At 45.3% G+C, this 18397-nt stretch overlaps 1 protein-coding gene across 10 annotated transcripts in view; it reads right to left on the bottom strand.

Annotated features, from left to right (window-relative positions):
- The window catches only part of SEC31B (SEC31 homolog B, COPII coat complex component), a 28916-nt gene extending 11581 nt beyond the window's left edge, over nucleotides 1–17335 (bottom strand). Inside the window, exons 1-12 of one of the 10 annotated variants that reach the window (XM_010971043.3) lie at nucleotides 17180–17281; nucleotides 16241–16410; nucleotides 14612–14698; nucleotides 14137–14260; nucleotides 8066–8261; nucleotides 7757–7852; nucleotides 6662–6805; nucleotides 6164–6306; nucleotides 5197–5296; nucleotides 4916–5077; nucleotides 4276–4410; nucleotides 1654–1884 (exon numbers count right to left, since the gene is read on the bottom strand). In XM_010971043.3, the coding sequence (XP_010969345.2) occupies nucleotides 1654–1884; nucleotides 4276–4410; nucleotides 4916–5077; nucleotides 5197–5296; nucleotides 6164–6306; nucleotides 6662–6805; nucleotides 7757–7852; nucleotides 8066–8261; nucleotides 14137–14260; nucleotides 14612–14690 (1410 nt within the window). In that variant the 5' untranslated portion in view covers nucleotides 14691–14698; nucleotides 16241–16410; nucleotides 17180–17281. Of the gene's footprint in view, nucleotides 1–1653; nucleotides 1885–4275; nucleotides 4411–4915; nucleotides 5078–5196; nucleotides 5297–6163; nucleotides 6307–6661; nucleotides 6806–7756; nucleotides 7888–8065; nucleotides 8262–14136; nucleotides 14263–14611; nucleotides 14699–16240; nucleotides 16411–17179 lie in introns of those variants that run through there. The other 9 variants (XM_074373765.1, XM_010971045.3, XM_010971044.3 and 6 more) reach the window with 9 other exon arrangements.
- Between the last annotated feature and the right edge of the window lie 1062 nt (nucleotides 17336–18397).

Below are 18397 nucleotides of genomic sequence, written 5' to 3'. Positions count from 1 at the left end.
GATAAAAGTATAATATCAACTATGCTTCTAGGCAACACTACTTGTGACTAGTAAATTGTATCTGGACTAGGACTATGTAAACCATTGATAATTGATGTGGACACCATGCTCTGGGTTTCCCTGATTGCAAGGACTCTTGTAACTAAACAGATCCCCTGCAGGGACCTAGAAGCTATGCTTATGGAGTTTATACAAGAGATATTGGCTCTTGTGGGCCTGAGGCTTCTATACCAGGGCAGTTTGCACACCAGTCTGATGTATATCTCATCTTCTTGCACCTGAGCTGCCTTCTGGTGAGCTGAAAAAGAGAATGCTAAACTGCTGCGTGGGCTGTTGCAAGGCCTCCCACAGAAGAGAACTACCTGAATCTGTCCTGTTGACAAGCTGTGGTTCCTGTCCCCTATCCTTCTGAGGCGACTGATGCCAAGTGAGTCTTCAGTAGTCTTGTGAGTCTAAATGGCTAGGTGAGAAGACTCCTAGTGGAAGTTGCACAGATACAGCAAGCAAAGCTTATCCACTCAATGCAATGGGTTAGATGGCTTGGAGCCTTCATTTATCTCACACTGAATCATGAATTCTGACTACAGTCTTTCTCATGGTTTTTCAGGGCCCCCTCCTTCTTCCATGCTCTTCCCTTGGAAATGTTCATCCATACTTAGCTTTAGGACCATCATGATGGACAGCTCTTGGGTAGCTTTTAAACCACACTCCCCTCTGTCTTATGGGCACCACAGCCTCCTTTGTTCAGCAGAGTAAAGGCTGATCAATCTTTCTACTCTTTCCCACCCCACCATTCCTGGAGCTACAGCCTGTAACCTACTTATAACAAAGGAATTATTTCTTACTCTTTTCTTCCCACATCTTTTTCCAGCTTCACTCTGCAGTTGATGATCTTTCTCAAATTCTTTTCTCCTCAGATCCCTGGTGTTTACTTTCATAAAGTTCTACTATGTCTGAAGCACTGACTCCAAGTTCTTCTCAGACCCCCAGGACAGACCCTGTCCTTCTATTTGCATTCTTCTCTTTAATCCCAAAGACTTTACTAATCCTCTCACTGCCTGTCCAGTTATTTCTCTTTCTTCCTTCAGCTCTCTCCTCTCTTTTGCTCATTTCTTTTGACAGGTAGAGCATTCATCCTGGCATCATAAGCAACTTGAGATTAAATTGGCACTGGAACTGAAGCCATGCCTTCAGCATTGAGTGGGACTTGAGCCCTGAGTCCCAGCACAATGACATGCCTTGTGTTACATGAAACGACTCAAAGCCTTCTGATGACAATGTACCCTTTCCAGCTGATCTTCCTTTCCTTTCTCATCCTTTCTTCTCCCTTCTCATCACCTTAACTGCCCTGTGGCATGGCACTGTGAAAGCCCTCACCTTGGCTCTGGTAAAGTATCCAGGACATCAGCAACAGCAGAAAAAAGGCAAATGTCACTTGTACTCATCAGCTTCCCTAGCCATAAATGGTCTCTGAGTCTCTGGTAAAGAGTGGAGGTTCTGTGCCCAGGGGTGGATGCTATGTAGAAAAACTCAGTAAGGGTTAGGACCTCTGTAATCTGGATCACAGTGTGGTTGCTGCCAGAGGGTGGGGTTGACATAGGCTGGAGAATTTTGGGGAAATACTTCTGAGCAGCCAGCCTTCAGACTTCCTACCTTCAGGAACTGCCAGAGCATCTTTTCGCTTTGTAGCGATGCTTCCTGGATCTTGTTCTGACAATAATTCAGGAGATTTCCTGAACCCAGGGCCTCCTGCAGCTCAGCTGACCGCAGCAGGAATTCGGATTCTGTGGTGACCTGACTGATGAAGACTAGGCGGAGGCAAGGCTGTGGCACTTGATGTGCAGGAGTGCTGGGGAGGCCAAAAGTAACCAGCTTCCCCCCAAACTGGTGAGGAAAAACAAGAAAGAGAAAGGTCAAGCCAAAAATTAACACCAAGTCAGGATCACAGGGAAGACTATCTATTGGTTGACCCTAGGATAGGAAAACAATAATATGAGAACTCCTGGGATGGAATAGGATCTGGAACTGAGTAGCAAATGTGCCCCCATCCCAAAACCACCTCTGCAAGTTCAGCACCATCAGCTTAAAACTTCAATACATGATACTCATCTTTCCCTCACCTGTCCTGGTACCACCATTCTCCCAGATACCTGGACTAAACTCCTTGGCATTATCACAGTCTTTGTACCCAGCATAGCCAAGCAACAACAAAATCTTACCTCTTCTTGTTCAGTGTTCCTCATGCAGGCCCCCTCTGTCCCATGCCTAGTGCTAGCACACCTAGATTATTGGAATAGGTTGCTAGCCTCTGGGTTTTTCCTCCTCCGTCCCAAGCCTTAGACGACCACCCTATACCTGGTGCTACTCAGGAGCTTGTACTGGTTTCACAAGGCCATGGGAGAGAGCTTAAGTTCCTCTGCCTATAATCCACAAAATCTTTCAAAATCAGGGCCAGTATCTCTCCCTGCTCACTTATGTGATTACTCTGCATCCCCAAAGTGCCCTGTTCACTCCTGCTTCTGTGCCTTCACCCACCACAACACTCTGATCTGAGCATCCTTCTCACCAAATTAGGTACTTTATATAAAGCACCTGGCACAAAAGCAGAGCTCAGGAAAATTCCTTTACTCCAGCAGTTCTTCACCTTGGCTGCACTTTAAAACTATCTGGGAAGTGATCCAGAGTCGCCAGGCTGTACCCCAAACAAAAAAATCAGAAGCTCTGGAGGTGGTATTGGGCATTGTTTTTCTTTTTTTTTTTTAAGTTCCTTCAGGCTATTCCAATTTCAGCCATGCTCTACAACTACTGTTCAACCATTTACTACTTCCCTTCCTAAGACCCTCTACTTAATGAGCTTCCCCAGTCAGAATTCTTCTTTTGACTCCCAAGCACAAAAATCTACACCACAGAGTGCACTAAATAGAACCATCTTAACTTGTGATTTGTATAATACTTGATAATTTTACAGAGTGTTTGCATATATTCTTACTTGAGGTTCATGTCAGTTCACTAATGTAAGCTTGGCAGGTATTATTATTCCTCTTTTACAGATAAGAACACTGAAGTCCTGAGTTAAGAGGCTTGCCCAAGGTTACCCAGCAGATAAGTGACAGACCTATGATATGAACTCAGGTCTCTTGACTTCAGAGTTTTCACCCCCCTGCCTCTTGAGTGTGTTTGCCTTACCTCCCTAGTAAAACTGTCCATTCTGAAAACAAGCAGCTCTACTACATCTGTTTCTAATTCAAACTTAATAATTAAAGCATTGTGCTAGGTGCTTTAGGGCCTTGCTACTGCTCCCTAGACCAGCAGCAAGGGTATCATCTGGGAACTTGTTGGAAAATCAGAATCTTGGTCCCTACCTCAGACCAAATGAACCAGAATCTGAATTTTAACATGATCTCTAGGTGATCTGTATGCACATTAAAGTTTGGGAAGCACTGTTTTAGGGATAAAAATGGATAAAACATGGTCCTAACCTCAAGGAGTCTAGTACTTACTAGGGTCTCCAGATCCTATTTATGCATATAAGTAGCTTTAGTACAGTTAGTACAGGTATCACTCCAGGAGTACAAATCTGTGAGATTACAGAAGCAAGGTCAAGTTTGATTAGGGTTAGACAGGCGTCATGGAGGGGGTGGTATTTAAGTGAGGGAACTTGAAAGGCTGCAGGAGGATTCAGTGCTCAGAAGAGAAGCTGAAGGGTAAGGTACAGGGGGAGGCTGCAGTTATCTGTAGAACAGAAGGTAGTCCTATGTAACTGGAGAAGAGCGAACACATAGCAATAAGGTGGGAATAAAAACTGGAGGTAAATGGGGCTCTGTGTATATCTGGCTTTGAGTCTATAAGGTAATGAAGATCAAAGGTTTTGAGTAGAGGAGAGGATGAAATCAACAATTTTTTCTTTCATGCTTTGCATTCACCCTTTTCCTGCTTTGAATTCCATGCCTGGACTCACTACCATTCTAGATATGCAGAGGTTAGAGAAAAATCAGATGGAATCTCAGACAGTTCTCCATAACAGAGGTCTAAGGCAATCGATTCCTTTCAGATAGGACTGGAACAGCAGGCAGTGTGAAGGGGTAGAGAGGGAAGCTACAGCAACTCTCTGAGCAGTAAAGTGGGACCTGATCTGAGACACAGGCAATGGGAATAAATCTCTTCCAGAATGCAGCTCCATGATGGGCACACAGCAGGCTTAACACATACACGTACACACACACACACACACACACACACACACACACACCACAACACAACACACACTACACTTACAGCAAATGAAACGCCTGCTGGTCTTCTCATCCATTTGGGGGGTTTTTTCAGGGGAGGTATCAATGATGCTTGGGCCACTTGCTCTGGCACCTGCAACGGTGGGAGAGGCTGGCCTTTGCTGAAGGAAGAAGAGATCTGAGGGCAAAAGGACACCTGCATCATCAGGGTGAAGTGGTGGCTTAGCCAGGAACTCCTACAAACTACATTTTGGAAAGGATCCTTGAGGTACCCAGTCTGGCCCACAAAGGCAGGACTCTCATACTCCAGGGGACTGGTAGTGAGAACTCCCATGCAGTAGGCTCTTTTGGAAGACTACTGCATCCAATGTTTACAGTGGAGTGTAACACCAAATGGATCTATAGGAGACAGGGAGGTAAGACAGTTCATACTTCCAAAAATAACAAAGGATTCAGGCGTGGAGGTCCAATTTCCCTAAAATACCACAGGGAACATCCAAGGTAAAGGCCTCCTTTGTATTGGGTAGAAACTGATATCCTCCTGGGAAGATGGGTGCTGGAGCAAAGGTTCATCCCTCCCCAAACCCAGGGCTCTGGTTTCCCAAGTCTCCACTTCTTCTCAGGCCATATGTCCTCTCTCCCCCTCAAACAGAGACAGCCCCTTTCCCTAGCATTCTTCAAACCTTGTCAGCCTGTCTCATCTGCTGGACTTCCCAGCTCCTACCCATCACAGAGTACAAACTGATCCAGCCGTCGAAGGAGGCAGCAGAGAACACTGGAGGATCCCGAGGGCACCACTGCACATCAAAGCACCAGCTGCTCTGTGTAGGTAGCTTATATACCACCTAATATGAGGGAACACAACCATTAGGGAAATCCTGACTTAGGCAAGGCAACCCAGAATACATAGGTGCAGCTGAGATTCCCCTCCCATCCCAGCATGCCCACAGAAGGGCCAGACTACCTCAGTGCTCCCCAGGTTCCAGCACAAGATCTGGTTGTCCTTGGCACTACTGAGCAACAGCTCAGCATCAGCCTGGCTCCAGGACACTGACAAGATTCCCCTAAAAAGGAAAGGAAAGAGGAACTAACATTTGTTGAATGCCTACTATGAGTTGGGTGCCTTATATATCTTGGATAAATCTCATCCTCCCAAAATGAGCAATATAATTTCATTTTACAAATGAAGAAAATGAGGCTTTGGAGGAAATAAAGGAACTTTCAGCAGTCATGCAGCCAGAACCCAAGTCAAGTCCCAGAGCCAGTGCACTATGCACTATACCACTCTGCCTTCCACAGGTCACTGCAGGATGGCCTGCTTCTCTTCCCTGATGGTACAGTAGGGATTACAAATCAGCATGAATCAGGTAAGCACCCACCCTGTGGGTGCTTTTAGTGCAGAAGGGTAGTAAGGACCTAACTCCCAAAAGTCCCCATAGAGGTATAAAGGCATGGCCCCTGAGTTAGAAAGACCAGACTCTGGGGCTGCTTTCTCTGCTGTGGGCCCAAGAGCTATAGCCTCGGAGGCAGACCTATTCACAGGAAAGGCAGGAACCAAGGTTCTTTTATTAAGGAGACGTCTTGGAGGAGGCAATCTCATCATCTAAAGAAATGAGCATTATCCTCATATCAGAGCCTGGGGACTCTCACAGCGGGACTAAACACTGGCTCCACTGTTTCTCATGACCCCATCTCTACTCCCATCTCTGGAAGTTAGATGGAATCTCAGGCTCTTTTCCATAACCTCTGGGGCTAACGGAACTCCTCTTGGTTGGGGCAAGAGCTAGAACTGGGTAACTGTGTGCTCACTGGGACGGCTTTGAAGCCAAGGAGAATGTCTGGTAGCCAACGTGAGACATTCACTGCCTTCTACCCAGGTTAGTTATGGCCCTTCCATTCACCAAGGATGTGGACAGGGTTTGAGATGCTACCTGCTGTGACTCTCCAGCAACTTCAGGGGCGAGGAGGCAAAGCGCAAGTCCCACAGCTGAATCACTGGAAGACGATCATCTTCTGAACACAGAACCAACTGCGTGGCTATGACTGGGTGCCAGGCCAGGCCTGAGCAGTGCATCTGTGAACAAAGCAGACCCCAATGGGCGATGTAACCTGATTCTTCTGGTTATGAACTTTTTTTGTCCAGTTGGAACAGGACCTCTCTGAGGGCAGGTTTTATGTCTCTCCTATGTGGCTGGGAACAGCACAACCACTGGAGTAAATGATGACCACAAGTAAGGAGCACTAGAAGCCTCCAGATGAGCTCAGTTCAGCTTCCCTAAGCTCTCACTCTCAATAGGAAATCTGCTAAGGGGCTGAATCCACCTGGGTAACAGTTGAAAGCAGAGCCCTAGCCTAGGGGAGAGCAGCCCAAGTGTTAGGCCTGAGAGATGGCAGAGCCTGAGCCTATATTCTGCCTGTATTCGACTTACCCTGTTGCTGTGATCACTGACTTTGATGACAGGTTCATTCTTCCTGAGATCCCATACGACTGCCTTGCCGCTGGGGTGAGCAGAAGACAGAATGTGTTGAACTTGACGGTTCCAAGAGAGTGCCTTGACGTCTTCTGGGGGCTGCTGAAGCAGGATGGGGGGAGGGGTTGAGGACAACCTGTCACCCTTGGACCAAAAGACAGATGCAGCTCAACTGCTCCCAACCACCCATAGAAGGGCCAAGAGTAGACATGGGGCTACCCAAACCAAGCCAGTCTCAGGGATCTGGGTGTTGAGTTTTCCAGAGAGGATCCTTTAGGGAACTGGTGTAGAAGCTGAGAGGACAGATACACTTGGGTTCTACTTCTATCCCAAGGTGATCCTGAGAGGATAGAGTCAAGATTTAAAAATGCCCTCTTGTCTATGACAAAGAGAGAAGGAGAGGAAGAAGGAGAGAGGGGGAGGGAAACACAGACGTGCAAGACCCCCAGAGAGAATAAGGCAGAGAGAAAAGCCACCGCTACTTTTAGGGCACAAGATGCTATCAAATTCATACTCAACTTACCTCACGATACTGTAAGCGTTAAGACAGAAAAGCCAGGAAGAAAAATATGGGCCCAGTTATAGACTGACAAGATAGGTACACTCAGAGACAGATATACACAAGACCCCCAACTACATGGGAGAACCAGACATAAAGACAAGGCTGATTCTCCCACAAAAAGGACAAGAGTATATCTGGGTATCCTACTTTTGTCCCTGGTCTGCTGAGCCCAGGGACCAATGCTGCCTAAGCTACTCTATGATGAGCAGTACTCTCACTCCTTCTCTCAATGTCTTTTACTCCCATCTTCATTCTTCCAGAACCCACTAGACAGTTAACGACCACAAACCACCTCCACCACCCACACACCCCCTTCCCACTTTATCCCTCTAGTATCTGGCTGGTAGGTAGCACGTTGGTCTGTGGAGTTTTATTGCCCTCCAGTGGTAAAGACTGTAATCTCCCGTGCTCTGACTGCCTCCAGAATTCAAGACGCTCCCTGGGAAAATCAGCTGTACACTCTTCAGTAGCAGCACCAGGAGCCTCCTCACCTGTGACTTGGATCCTGGGGTCATTGGCACACTCAGGTTATTCAAATCCCAAATGAAGATTTCAGAATCATTGGCCCCTGAGGCCAGGAGGTTGCCCTGTATGGAGAATAAGTCTTTGGAGACACATCACCCTAGGAAGAGATGAGAGCAGAAAAGGGGGAAAGAGACCCACAATTTGAGCTTCCAAAGCCTCCCCCATAACAACTTGGGAAGGGCTCAGAGTTACAGACCAGAGGTCACAAGTAAATGATTCCCTTCAGATCTGTTGCTCCATGGCTCAGCCATGTCTGATCAACTAAAATGTAGTACCTGGAAAGGATTAAAGTCAAGAGCTCTGACAGCCCCCGTGTGCTTCTGTTTCTGGGCAATCACAGGTTCCTTTCCCGAAGACAGGATGTGAGTCACATTGTATAGAGTAAGCATGCCATTGTCCCCGCCGCCTGCAATAACCCCGGAGCCTTCCAGAAGCCCATTGCCAAAGCTCCCCCAGATCAGCTTGTGAAACCTACAAAGAGGAGAACTGGCATCAACACCCACTCAGGTCCACGTCAGTAAGTAGAGAGCAGGCATCTGCATCAGCCTCTGCCACAACACAGGCATCCCCATCCTTAGTTGTAGCCTGCCTATCAGACACAGAATGGAGGTCTCCTCTGCCTGGTCCTGCCCTTTGGCTGAAAAAAATATTCCATCTATGTTACATTAGAAGCCAGGAGGCTACTGCCTTGGAGCTAGGGTTGGGGGGGATTTTTTCTTGCTATTAATGTTATTAAGGTTACATAGGCCCAGTGATAAATACTTCAAATAGATTATTTCACTTAATACCTCCAACTCCAATCACAACTAACACTTACTGAGTACTTCCTGTGTACCAGGCACTGTTTTCTAAGTGCTTTACATGTCTTAGCTGATTAACAACCCCATGAGGTATTAACTCCATTTTCAACTGAGGAAACTGAGGCACAGAGAAGTTATATACTTCTGTATATACAGTTAGTAATTTTACTCCCATTTGACAGTTAGGGAAGTGACAGAGTCAAGGTTCAAAGTCAGGCCCATCTTATTCCAAAGTCCGAACTCTTAACCATCATAAAATACTGTCTTCTATTTAAGGGAAGATCCAAACTCTTCCATAGTTGAATAGAAGCAGGTTCTCTAGCTGTCCCCTCTTCCCTCTTAAACTGGAAGTGAGAAAAGATCTAAAGACCTCTCCACCCAGTGCCTCTCCCATGTGGCTGGCCCACTGGAACTACGTGGATCCAGTTGGCCAGCCCTAGAAACACAAAGGCACCACTTGGGAAGCACTTTTCTGGCTTTCTGAGTGTCTCACACTGCCAAATCTTGCACAAAAGAATGAGGTGGACGCTGGGCCTCCTGCAAACAAGTATGGGTTCCTTGCAAAGCTGCTAGGGAAGGCCTATGAAATCCCCAAATCCTCACAGGTGGTCTGTCCTCCATTTCAGTCACTAGCCAAGGACATTTCCACAGCCCTTTCGAGAAGCCAGATTTCACCTTGAATGAGGTCATAAGATCCATAACTGAAATGAAATGTTCCCACACCCTGGGAACAGTCAGCAAAGAAACTGAGTGGGGTGACCAGGCAGCAACCTGTTTGGCCAGTCATTAGAGTAGAGCTAACCTGCCAAAAGTGAAGAGCTGAGCACAATTCAGACTACGTCAGCATCTGAAGAAAACAGCGGAGATGAAAAAACGGTGGGTCTACAGCTACTGCCAGAAAGACTATGTTTTCTAAGGTTGTGCTGATTTTAACAGGGCAGAAGAAGGAGTTCCATGCTGGCTCCAGAGGCTGCCATGTCACCCAAAGGCTAGAGCTCAACATTGGTAGGGTGCAAATCAACAGAGTAGCTAGAGAAGCCTGTAGTGAGCCAAACAGGAACCAGAGGAAGGTACTGCCAGGAAAACTCATGTGGGAATGCAATGACCTCAGTATGGTCAGAGCACATGACATACAAACCAGAGTAAAAGGCACCTGAGTCCTCAACAGTTAGTCACCAAAGGGTTGGAGAAGAGAGCTCAGTTACTTTACAGTGGCTGAAATGTGGAATACAGGGTGTGACAAAATGATTTTCCTTCTGTCTGCATGTAGACAGTATATTTCTACTGCTAACACTTCACTAGTGACTGTGAAACTGGAGCTTGAACAGACGTGACAGAGAACACCCGGGAGAGGGGAACACCTGCAAAGAGTAAGGCAAGGAAGGGGATTTGATCATTCAGTGGGCTCAAGGAGTGTCAATTATCTCTGCCCTGCAAGTGGACAGGGAACAAAAGTGCATGTGTGCACGTGTGTGTGTGTGCAAAGAGAGAGCATGTGAGTAAATGTGACAAAATGTTAAAAACTGATGGGTCCAAGTGAAGGTATAAGACTGTTTATTATACTATTTTGCAACTCTTCTAGGTTTGCATATTTAAAAAAATAAAAAGTTTAAGACAAAAAAGATGGTCTTTGGCCTGAAAATAGGAACTAAGAGATTTAAGGAGAAGGTATAGGGAGAAGAGTTTGCACAAGAAGGTGGGAACTTCGAAAACATGGGAACACAGGTGGAATTCTCTGCTAAAGAGATTCCCAGGATGATGATGGCAATGCTGGAGACTGACCATATGGCATCACAGAATGAGGGGTGGCACAAGAAAATATAGGCTCTTTGATTCCTACCCAGACCTCGTGAAGCAGAATTTGCAGAGACAGGCCCTCAGAACCTACCTTTTTAACAAAAGCCTCCAGGTGACTCTAACAACCTGCAGAGTTGAGAACCACTGTACTAAATACATCAGACTGCATACCAAGCTAGAACAAGGGAAGAAGTTGAATTTCGTAAAGACAGAACCAGCCCCAACAACCATCTCATGGCTATGCTTCTGGCAAAATGAAAAAGACAAGGCTGGAGAGAATAAACAGAACTGTGAGATTAGAAGGTTGAGCCAGCTAAGCTTTCATCTGAGGCCAAGCCTCAGCTAACTTATGATTAGGAACATGTGCTATATAAATTCTTGGTCCTATGACTTCCAGACTTCATTGTTTGGGATTTTGATTGTATTTGCTTAGATTCCTTTTGGAAAATCCCAACTTCATGTTAGTAGACTAAAGTGAGAATGAGTTTGTCCATATCCTGGCCAAAATAGCTGAGAAAATGCAAATTTCCTTAGAAGTCAAACAGAGCGGTACTCCAAGCTGGAGAATGAAGGCATTGAGTAACAGCTGCTCGAGAGGAAAACTACTTTTCTGAAGGCTTACTATGCACTAGGCTGCCATATGCCTACTATGTATCCCAAATTTACAGTAGAGAAAACAGAGTCAAAGAAGTTAAATGATGCGTCCGAGAGGACAGTAGACAGCAAAGCTGGAATGCGAACCCAAGTCTGTTCAACAACAAAGCCCGCCCTCTGTCTATTCCGTGATCTTGACATCTCTAGACAGAAGGCAAGTCTTGGAAACAAGAAAACTAAGAGTAGTACCTAAATGATCTTTTACCACTTAGTGATGTCCCTTACACAGGCACCTAAAGAGGGGTCACAGTGCTCCCAAATAGCTAGAGCTGAGATAAAGGTAATGGAAGACAGATGACCTACTTTCTCCATGTTACTAGAGGATGGATCAGACATAGGTTACAGAGGCCACTCAGAGATCGAGAACCTCAGTGTAGAGAGAGGGTAGAGTATAGCGAATCACCCATTAGCCCCTGAACTATTCAGCCACAGCAGCTATATCCTTAGTTCAAAAGTCAATACACAAACAATGTAGTATTCTCCCAGAAAGCTTTCTTCTTGAGTGAGATTCATCTAACAAACCAAACATCACTTGCCTCAGTGCACATGCTAATCCATATTGATTCTGACTGCGTCAGGTGGCACTTATCCATGCACTCTCTTCAGTCTGTTTATAGCTGAAGGCTGTCTCTTATTTACACCCATATGAGTGCTTCAGAACACTTCTCTTTCAGCCAGATATTGCTAAGTAGATAATATTTCTCTGGTACATCACAGGCTGATGATAAGGGGATCTTTAGGATTCAAATGTGGTTGGCATAGGTCTGGAAAAAAGGGCAGGTAATGGAAGGAGGAAGACTGAAAAGTATGTTTAGTTAATAATGAAGAGATACACAGAGGAGTTTTTAAAAAAGGAAAAAAGGAGGCTAAGCTAGAAAAAGAGGAGAGACTGAACATAAGACCTAAATTTGGAGCTCAGTAGGGTCTTAGAAGTCATCCTGTACAACCTCTTCTCTCTCTATATATAAGTGAGGAAACCTAAGATCACTGACGGAACTCAATTTGCCCAAAGTCACATAGTTTTAGCCAAGGCAGAACCCAACATAACTGTGCTGTCCATCAAACTATGCAGAAGATGACACAGAAAAGGAAGACGGGAGCATTAAGCAAAGAGTGGGTTGCCCTTTATCTACCCTGATCATCTGGGTCACTAGTTTGTGATGCTGACTTTTGAGTAAGTGACCTAACTCAGGCTGGAGCAGAAAGAAGTGAATGTCTTAGACCCTGAAGTGTTTAAGATGGTTTCTTCAGAAAGGCCCCAACAGAACTGTATTAGAGGTAATTCCTTCTGTCTTTGAGAATCAGAATCAATCTTTGGATACAATTATACAGGTGGAAAAAGAAAGTAGAGAAGAAATACTATCGAGAGGGTTAACTGTACTATTTGTTTTGGTTATAGCCCCCAAATTCCTGCAGGGTAGAGCAGGGGGTGAGGTGATGCTTTGTGATTACCGAATATAGTAGCAACATTTCAAAAAGGGTTTCTTCAACCTAATTGGCTGCAAAACAAACAGATCCTTACCCCTGAAAAGATCTTAAGGCACTAAGACTAACTGAAGACTGACTATAACTACCTGAAGTGGTGGCTATGGATGCTTAGTTTGGTAATCCAGAAGTTTCTAGTATCACTCATTTATTCAACAGATATTTATTAACCACCTAATGTTCTAGGTACTAGAGATACAGCAGTGAATAAAACAGGCAAAAATCTCTGCCTACATGGATCTTAGGGTTCAGTTTCAAGGTTTCTTAAGCAATTGTATTGCCTCTTTCTTAAGAACTCTTAGCCCTAAGGAGCCACTACTGTGCTAAAGCTGCTGCTTGGCTGATCAAAGAAAAAAGCCCCCTCTCCCTTATCTCCACGAGTATAAACATTATTAAATTAGCTCACCCCTTTCAGCAGCCCTTTCCTAAATGCTTGCTCAGAGGCTAAGAATATCTCATCATTATTGGTAAACCCTCCAAGGCCTGCTCTTCAAAAGGTACACATACCGGAAATGCAAAGAAATGTAAAAAACTGCGAAGTAAGGGACTCTGTCATAAAGTGATATAGGAGCTCAAGAAAGGGAGAACAATAACTAACTTTCATCATTAGCTTAAACCATGAAAAAAAGAAGAGGGTAGGTCTGTCTAAATATCTTAATCTAATCACTTAAGTGGGCCAAAGAATGCACAAGAGGACGGGAAGCTGCATCCAGCTTCCCTAAAGACCAGCAATCTCTCAAGTGGAATGGGCAAGATAATTCTCTGGGCTGTAAGAAAAAGATTTTACATGTTATATTTTTAATATTAAAAATAGTATAGTAATACATACATATTATTTATATTGAATATATAATTGAGTATAGTGACTATTCACATTTTTCCTGATGGTACAAAAATTTGGAGACCATTGATTCAGACTATAAGCCTCATCTTTATAAAACATATAAAAAGCAATTGAATAATGGACAGGAGGTAGGTTTTGGAGTCAGACAGGCCTAGACTGAAATCCTTGCTTCTCAGAGCTTTGGTTCCCGCCTATGTAAAATGGGAATAATGATATTTATTGCTTAGGCTCATTCTGAGGAATGAGTAAGCTACATGGAGCCCCTAGCATAGTGCCTGGTGTGTATACATGCACTCAGTGAATGCTAGTACCCAGCCCCATAAACCTGCCAGAGCCATGAAACCCATGAGTACCCAGTCAGCGCCCAACAGCAATGAGGAAAGGATCATTCATTCGTCTCCCATTGGCAGAAAAGGGAGATACTGAGTAAGGCTGTTATCTTCACAAGAGCCAAGGGAGGAAGGAGCCAACATCTCTGGGTTCAGAAAGAGATCAGGTACTCGTGAGTCCAGGCTTGCGTGAGGCATCTCTATCACATGACTCTGTCTGACACTGCTGCTGCTGCTGCCCAGAAAGGTGGGAGTGGCTGTTTTTAATATTTTTTGGCAAAACAAATCCAGAGTTAACTTCTCTCCAACTTGAAGATCCTTCTCTCCTCCCTTGCCTCCTCATAAGCCCTGAGAAGCACACACTACTTCCATAATCCCCCATCAGGGTCTGCATCAGAATGTGCCCTGCATACCCATCAATAGTTCAGACATAGTACCTGCTGGAGGCGGAAAGGACTCCCTTGCGTTTCAAGTCAAGAGAGGGGTCCCTGAAATCAACCTCAAAGATTTCCAACGTGCCATTTGTGCTAAAGGAGGCGTCTAGTTGCTGGGCAGATGTTCCTAGGCATAAGAAAAGTCAAGAGGCAGCGTATGAGGAACAATAAATGCATGGACTTGGTATAAATGGTTAGGTAGCAGAGGAGAGGAAGAACAGGAGAGGACTGGATACATCCTTTATCAAACAGTAACTCCAAAGAAAACATGAAAGTATGAGGTGCCTAGACTTGACTCATAGTCTAAGACCACCCCCAGGCCCCCAGAACACCTAATATCCCCTTGCTTATGCTGCTAGCCAACCCCATCTTCCTGTGACTCTAAAGTTTTCTCTGAAGCTCAATAAAGAATTCTGGATATTAAGTTTCCTCTCAACCTATGTACTCCTATGGCTCCTCATCTACAGTATTGCCATACCTGTGGCCAGATACACAGGGTACTGGCTGGCTGGGCTCCACACTTGGACAGCTGGCCGCTCAAGTTCTTTCAGCTTCATGGTCTGTCCTGTAGGTGGCAAAAAAGTGACCTGGCCCTCAGCCTGCTGAAAGTAGAAACCAGCAAGCTTAAGGGCCAGATCAAGGGAGCATCTGTGGACACCAGATCTTGTTTCTCTCTTTCTACCATAGGATGGGGGCATTTTGGGGCAACACAGGGTGACAAAATACATGACTATCTGCAGGTCTACAATGACAGTTCATTTACCCAATTACTGAAACTAATGCTTTAAACCCCAAATGATATCCAAACACACTGGTTGCCACAGGCTCAATGGTGATAATAACCATCAAACCAGATAATCTCTCAGTGACCCTATCCATTCCCTGGGTTTTAAACATCATCCATATGATGATGACTCCCAAATTTGTATCAACAACACAAATCTCTCCTCTGAGCTCTAAGTTCTTATATACAACTACTAATCTAATATTTCCACTTGGATATAGCAAAGATACTTAAAAGTTAGTCTGTCTAAAATGGAATTCTCTATTGCACCATCTCCCTGACCACATACCTCAAATCTGTTCTTCCTCCCGTTTTCTTCATTTCAGCAGATGGTACCACTATCTACTCCAAAATCTGAAAATCACCCTAGATTCCTATTCTCCCTTATTCCCTTTAATCCATCATTAAATCTTCCAATTTTTACCTCCAAAATATATCTTAATCTATTTTTCTCCATCTCCAGCACCACCTCTTTAGTTGAACATACCATCATCTCTCACCTAAATTACTGCACTAATTGTCCAACTGGTCATCTCCCTGCTACTCATCCCAACACCCAATTCATTCTCTACATAGAAACAGGAGTAAACTTTTAAAATCAAAAATAGGATTTTGGCATTCTATGCTTAAATTTTTCAACGGCTTCCATCACACTCAAAATAAAATTCAAACCCCTTTGAGCCCTGCTCAAAGGCTCCAGCCTACCACTTCAACTTCATCTCTTGCTACTTTCCCCCTTATTCCTTGTGTTCCAGCTTTTCATTTCCTGGCTGTTTCCCACTTTAGAGCTTTGTAAATCCTTTTTCCTATAAGTTGAAGGCTTTTCGTTACATTCTCTGCATGAATGGCTCTTTATCACATCTTTCTGGGCTCAGCTTCTCACCTCCTCAATGAGGAGAACCACTCAATCCAAAACAGACTCCATTTTTTTTCTTCTTAGCAATTTATAATTATATATTTAGTACATTTACATTGTTGGTGTTGTCCACCAATAAGTGAACTCCATGAGAGCTAGCACTGTGTCTGCTTTGTTTACCAGGTTATAACTAGTGCCAGAATAATGTCTGGCACGTGGTAAGTGTTCCATAATATTTGATGAATGAATGCAGACATCTACTTTACCCCTGTGGTTTTCAGTCCAATTCTAACACACACTTAAGGTGCTGTTCCAAAAGGCTAGCAAAGCAGCAGGAAAGTTAAAAAAAAAAAAAAAAAAAGTAACGCTGAACTTGAGGGAGTACACTTGGAACCCACTGTGACCTGCTTGAGCAAGCCACAGGCAGACAAGTCTCAACTGCAAAAATAAGAGTAATATTACTTAACCTCAAATGTTCTTTCCCAGCTTGAAAAAAGTTTAAGGTTGTCAATTCAGCCAAGATTTCCTGAGGGCGTCTATAAACAGTTGAGGCTACATCAGGAATATTCCGACAAGCTTGCACATCATACCATACAGTCACCAGAGACACCTGCTGGTCAAAATCATTTTCACATTTCTAGAGAAAGATGTAAAGTAGGAGCTTCGATTATCACTGTGTACTTGAGTGCATATGTCATTTAATTCTCACAATGGTTCTGTGCAGTCAATACTATTACTATCTCCATTTTACAGAGAAGACTGGCTAGGCCAAAATGTGAAGCCTAACCAGCCTCCAGAGCCCAGTGTTTTTTTACCATTATGCCAGTCTAAATTCAACTCCATAAAGTATTTAAGCCCCAGACAGCCTGAAAAAATGGGAAGATGGGTTTTTTAATCTACTTTATTCAGAAACATATGTTCTGGGGTTAGAAAGGCTGGGGCCGGGACGTTGAAAGCGGAGAAGGTATGACCATTCACCCAAGAGCTGAACACAATCGTGCAGGGAAGGAGGACGCCAGCTACCCTTGGCGGTCCAGACCCTCGGAGGGCGGCCAGCCTTCCCCGAAGCACAGCGCGCCGGGGTCGGCAAACACAGGCCTTCCAGCCCGGGGAAGGACGCAGAGACCCGTTGTCAACTCCCAGGCCAGGTCAGGGTTCAGGGCGGATTGGGAGGCGCTAAGGCCGCGCTGGAGAGAGACTCTCGTCGGGCTGGGGCACTCGGGCGCGACAGGAGAGAGAGCCGGCATCGCGGGGGCCCCAGAGAGGCACACCGGCCGGACCCCCGGAGGCCGGGGTCTCAGAGAAGGGCGAGCGGCCCCTGGCGCTCTGCTGAGGGAGGAGCGGCGCTCGGGGTCCCCCGCACGGACCCTGCTCTCAGGGGCCCCAGACTGGCCGGGAAAACCAACCTGCGCGGAGAGCCAGGTCAGGGGTCAGGTGCGCCGCGGCCGGAGCCGGGGCCGGAGCCGGGGCCAGTTCTCTCTCACGTTTTGGGAGCTCAGCTGGACGCTGTGGACGGCGGCTGCCGAGGGCCAAAAGTAGTCCCGGCCAGCGGGCACCGTCGCCCATAAGCGGCGCCAGAAGCCAGGCCCACAGCCTCGTTGACCCACGGAGAACGTTCCCTTTAATATAGCTTCTAATCCCGCCTCCCTTACCTGTTCCATGACTGCGCAGTGAATTAGATCCTGCGACCAGTAAGTTCTGGTCTATTCAATTTGAGCCAGGCTCCTGGGGCAGCCTCAGAAAGGGGAAAATAATTTTTCAATATTTACTTATTGAAGAGAAGACCCGGCCCTTGCTCCAGGAGCTGTTAGTGGAACCCACTTAGTCGAAAAGATAAAAAGCAATCTAGCCCATAAACAGCAGTGAGTGATGCTCTGCAGCCCAGCAACAACTGCACCCCGCAAACCATTGGTTGAACTAATTAAGGGTTAAAGATGTGTGGAGGAGGAGATACTGTAGACCGGGGGCTTCCTGAAAGGTTCCAGGAATGAGAGGGTCGTTATACGTTGGAGCTGCAAGAAGATAAGTGAAGTCCTAGCAAGGAGAAAAAGGCCCAGCTAGCTAATAGGTGCCCTGGCGTTTCCCATACTTGAATGAAAGAGGCTACAGCTGGAGGAGAGGGCTGGATACAGATTATGGACTACTAATTCAACTCTGTAGGTAATTGGGAATTGCTGAAAATTATGGGTAGAGATAAGATAAAGATTATATTAGACTAGCAATATGGATCCCCTTGGAGAGATGAAATCCTTTTGAGCTGGTTATCTTATGATGGGTCCCAAGTCATTGTAACACAACTCTAGATTTCCTTTTCAAGTGGACTTGGTAGTTTTGAAGTCAGGACAGAAAACAATTTAGGGCATTGGCAGTGCCTACCCAGTCTATCTACTAAGTATTTCTTTAATTCCTTAGTACAACAGTGGATGAGAAACAGGGTTGAAAACTGAACCTTAGGCAACACCTCCAAGTAGGGAATGAAGCAGAGGTGTCACTGATGAAGTGCTCTAAAAGAAATCTGAGCCAAAGGCATAAGGTCACAGTTTCAAGTAGGACATGATTTAAAAAAAAAAAAAGTAAAAAAAGGGGAAAAAAAGTACTCTTCCCTCAACTCAAACATCTTAGAA

This window comes from Camelus bactrianus, chromosome 11 (genome assembly GCF_048773025.1).
Source record: "Camelus bactrianus isolate YW-2024 breed Bactrian camel chromosome 11, ASM4877302v1, whole genome shotgun sequence".
Lineage (NCBI taxonomy): Eukaryota > Metazoa > Chordata > Mammalia > Artiodactyla > Camelidae > Camelus > Camelus bactrianus.
This window is presented reverse-complemented; position numbering and strand designations above follow the sequence as displayed.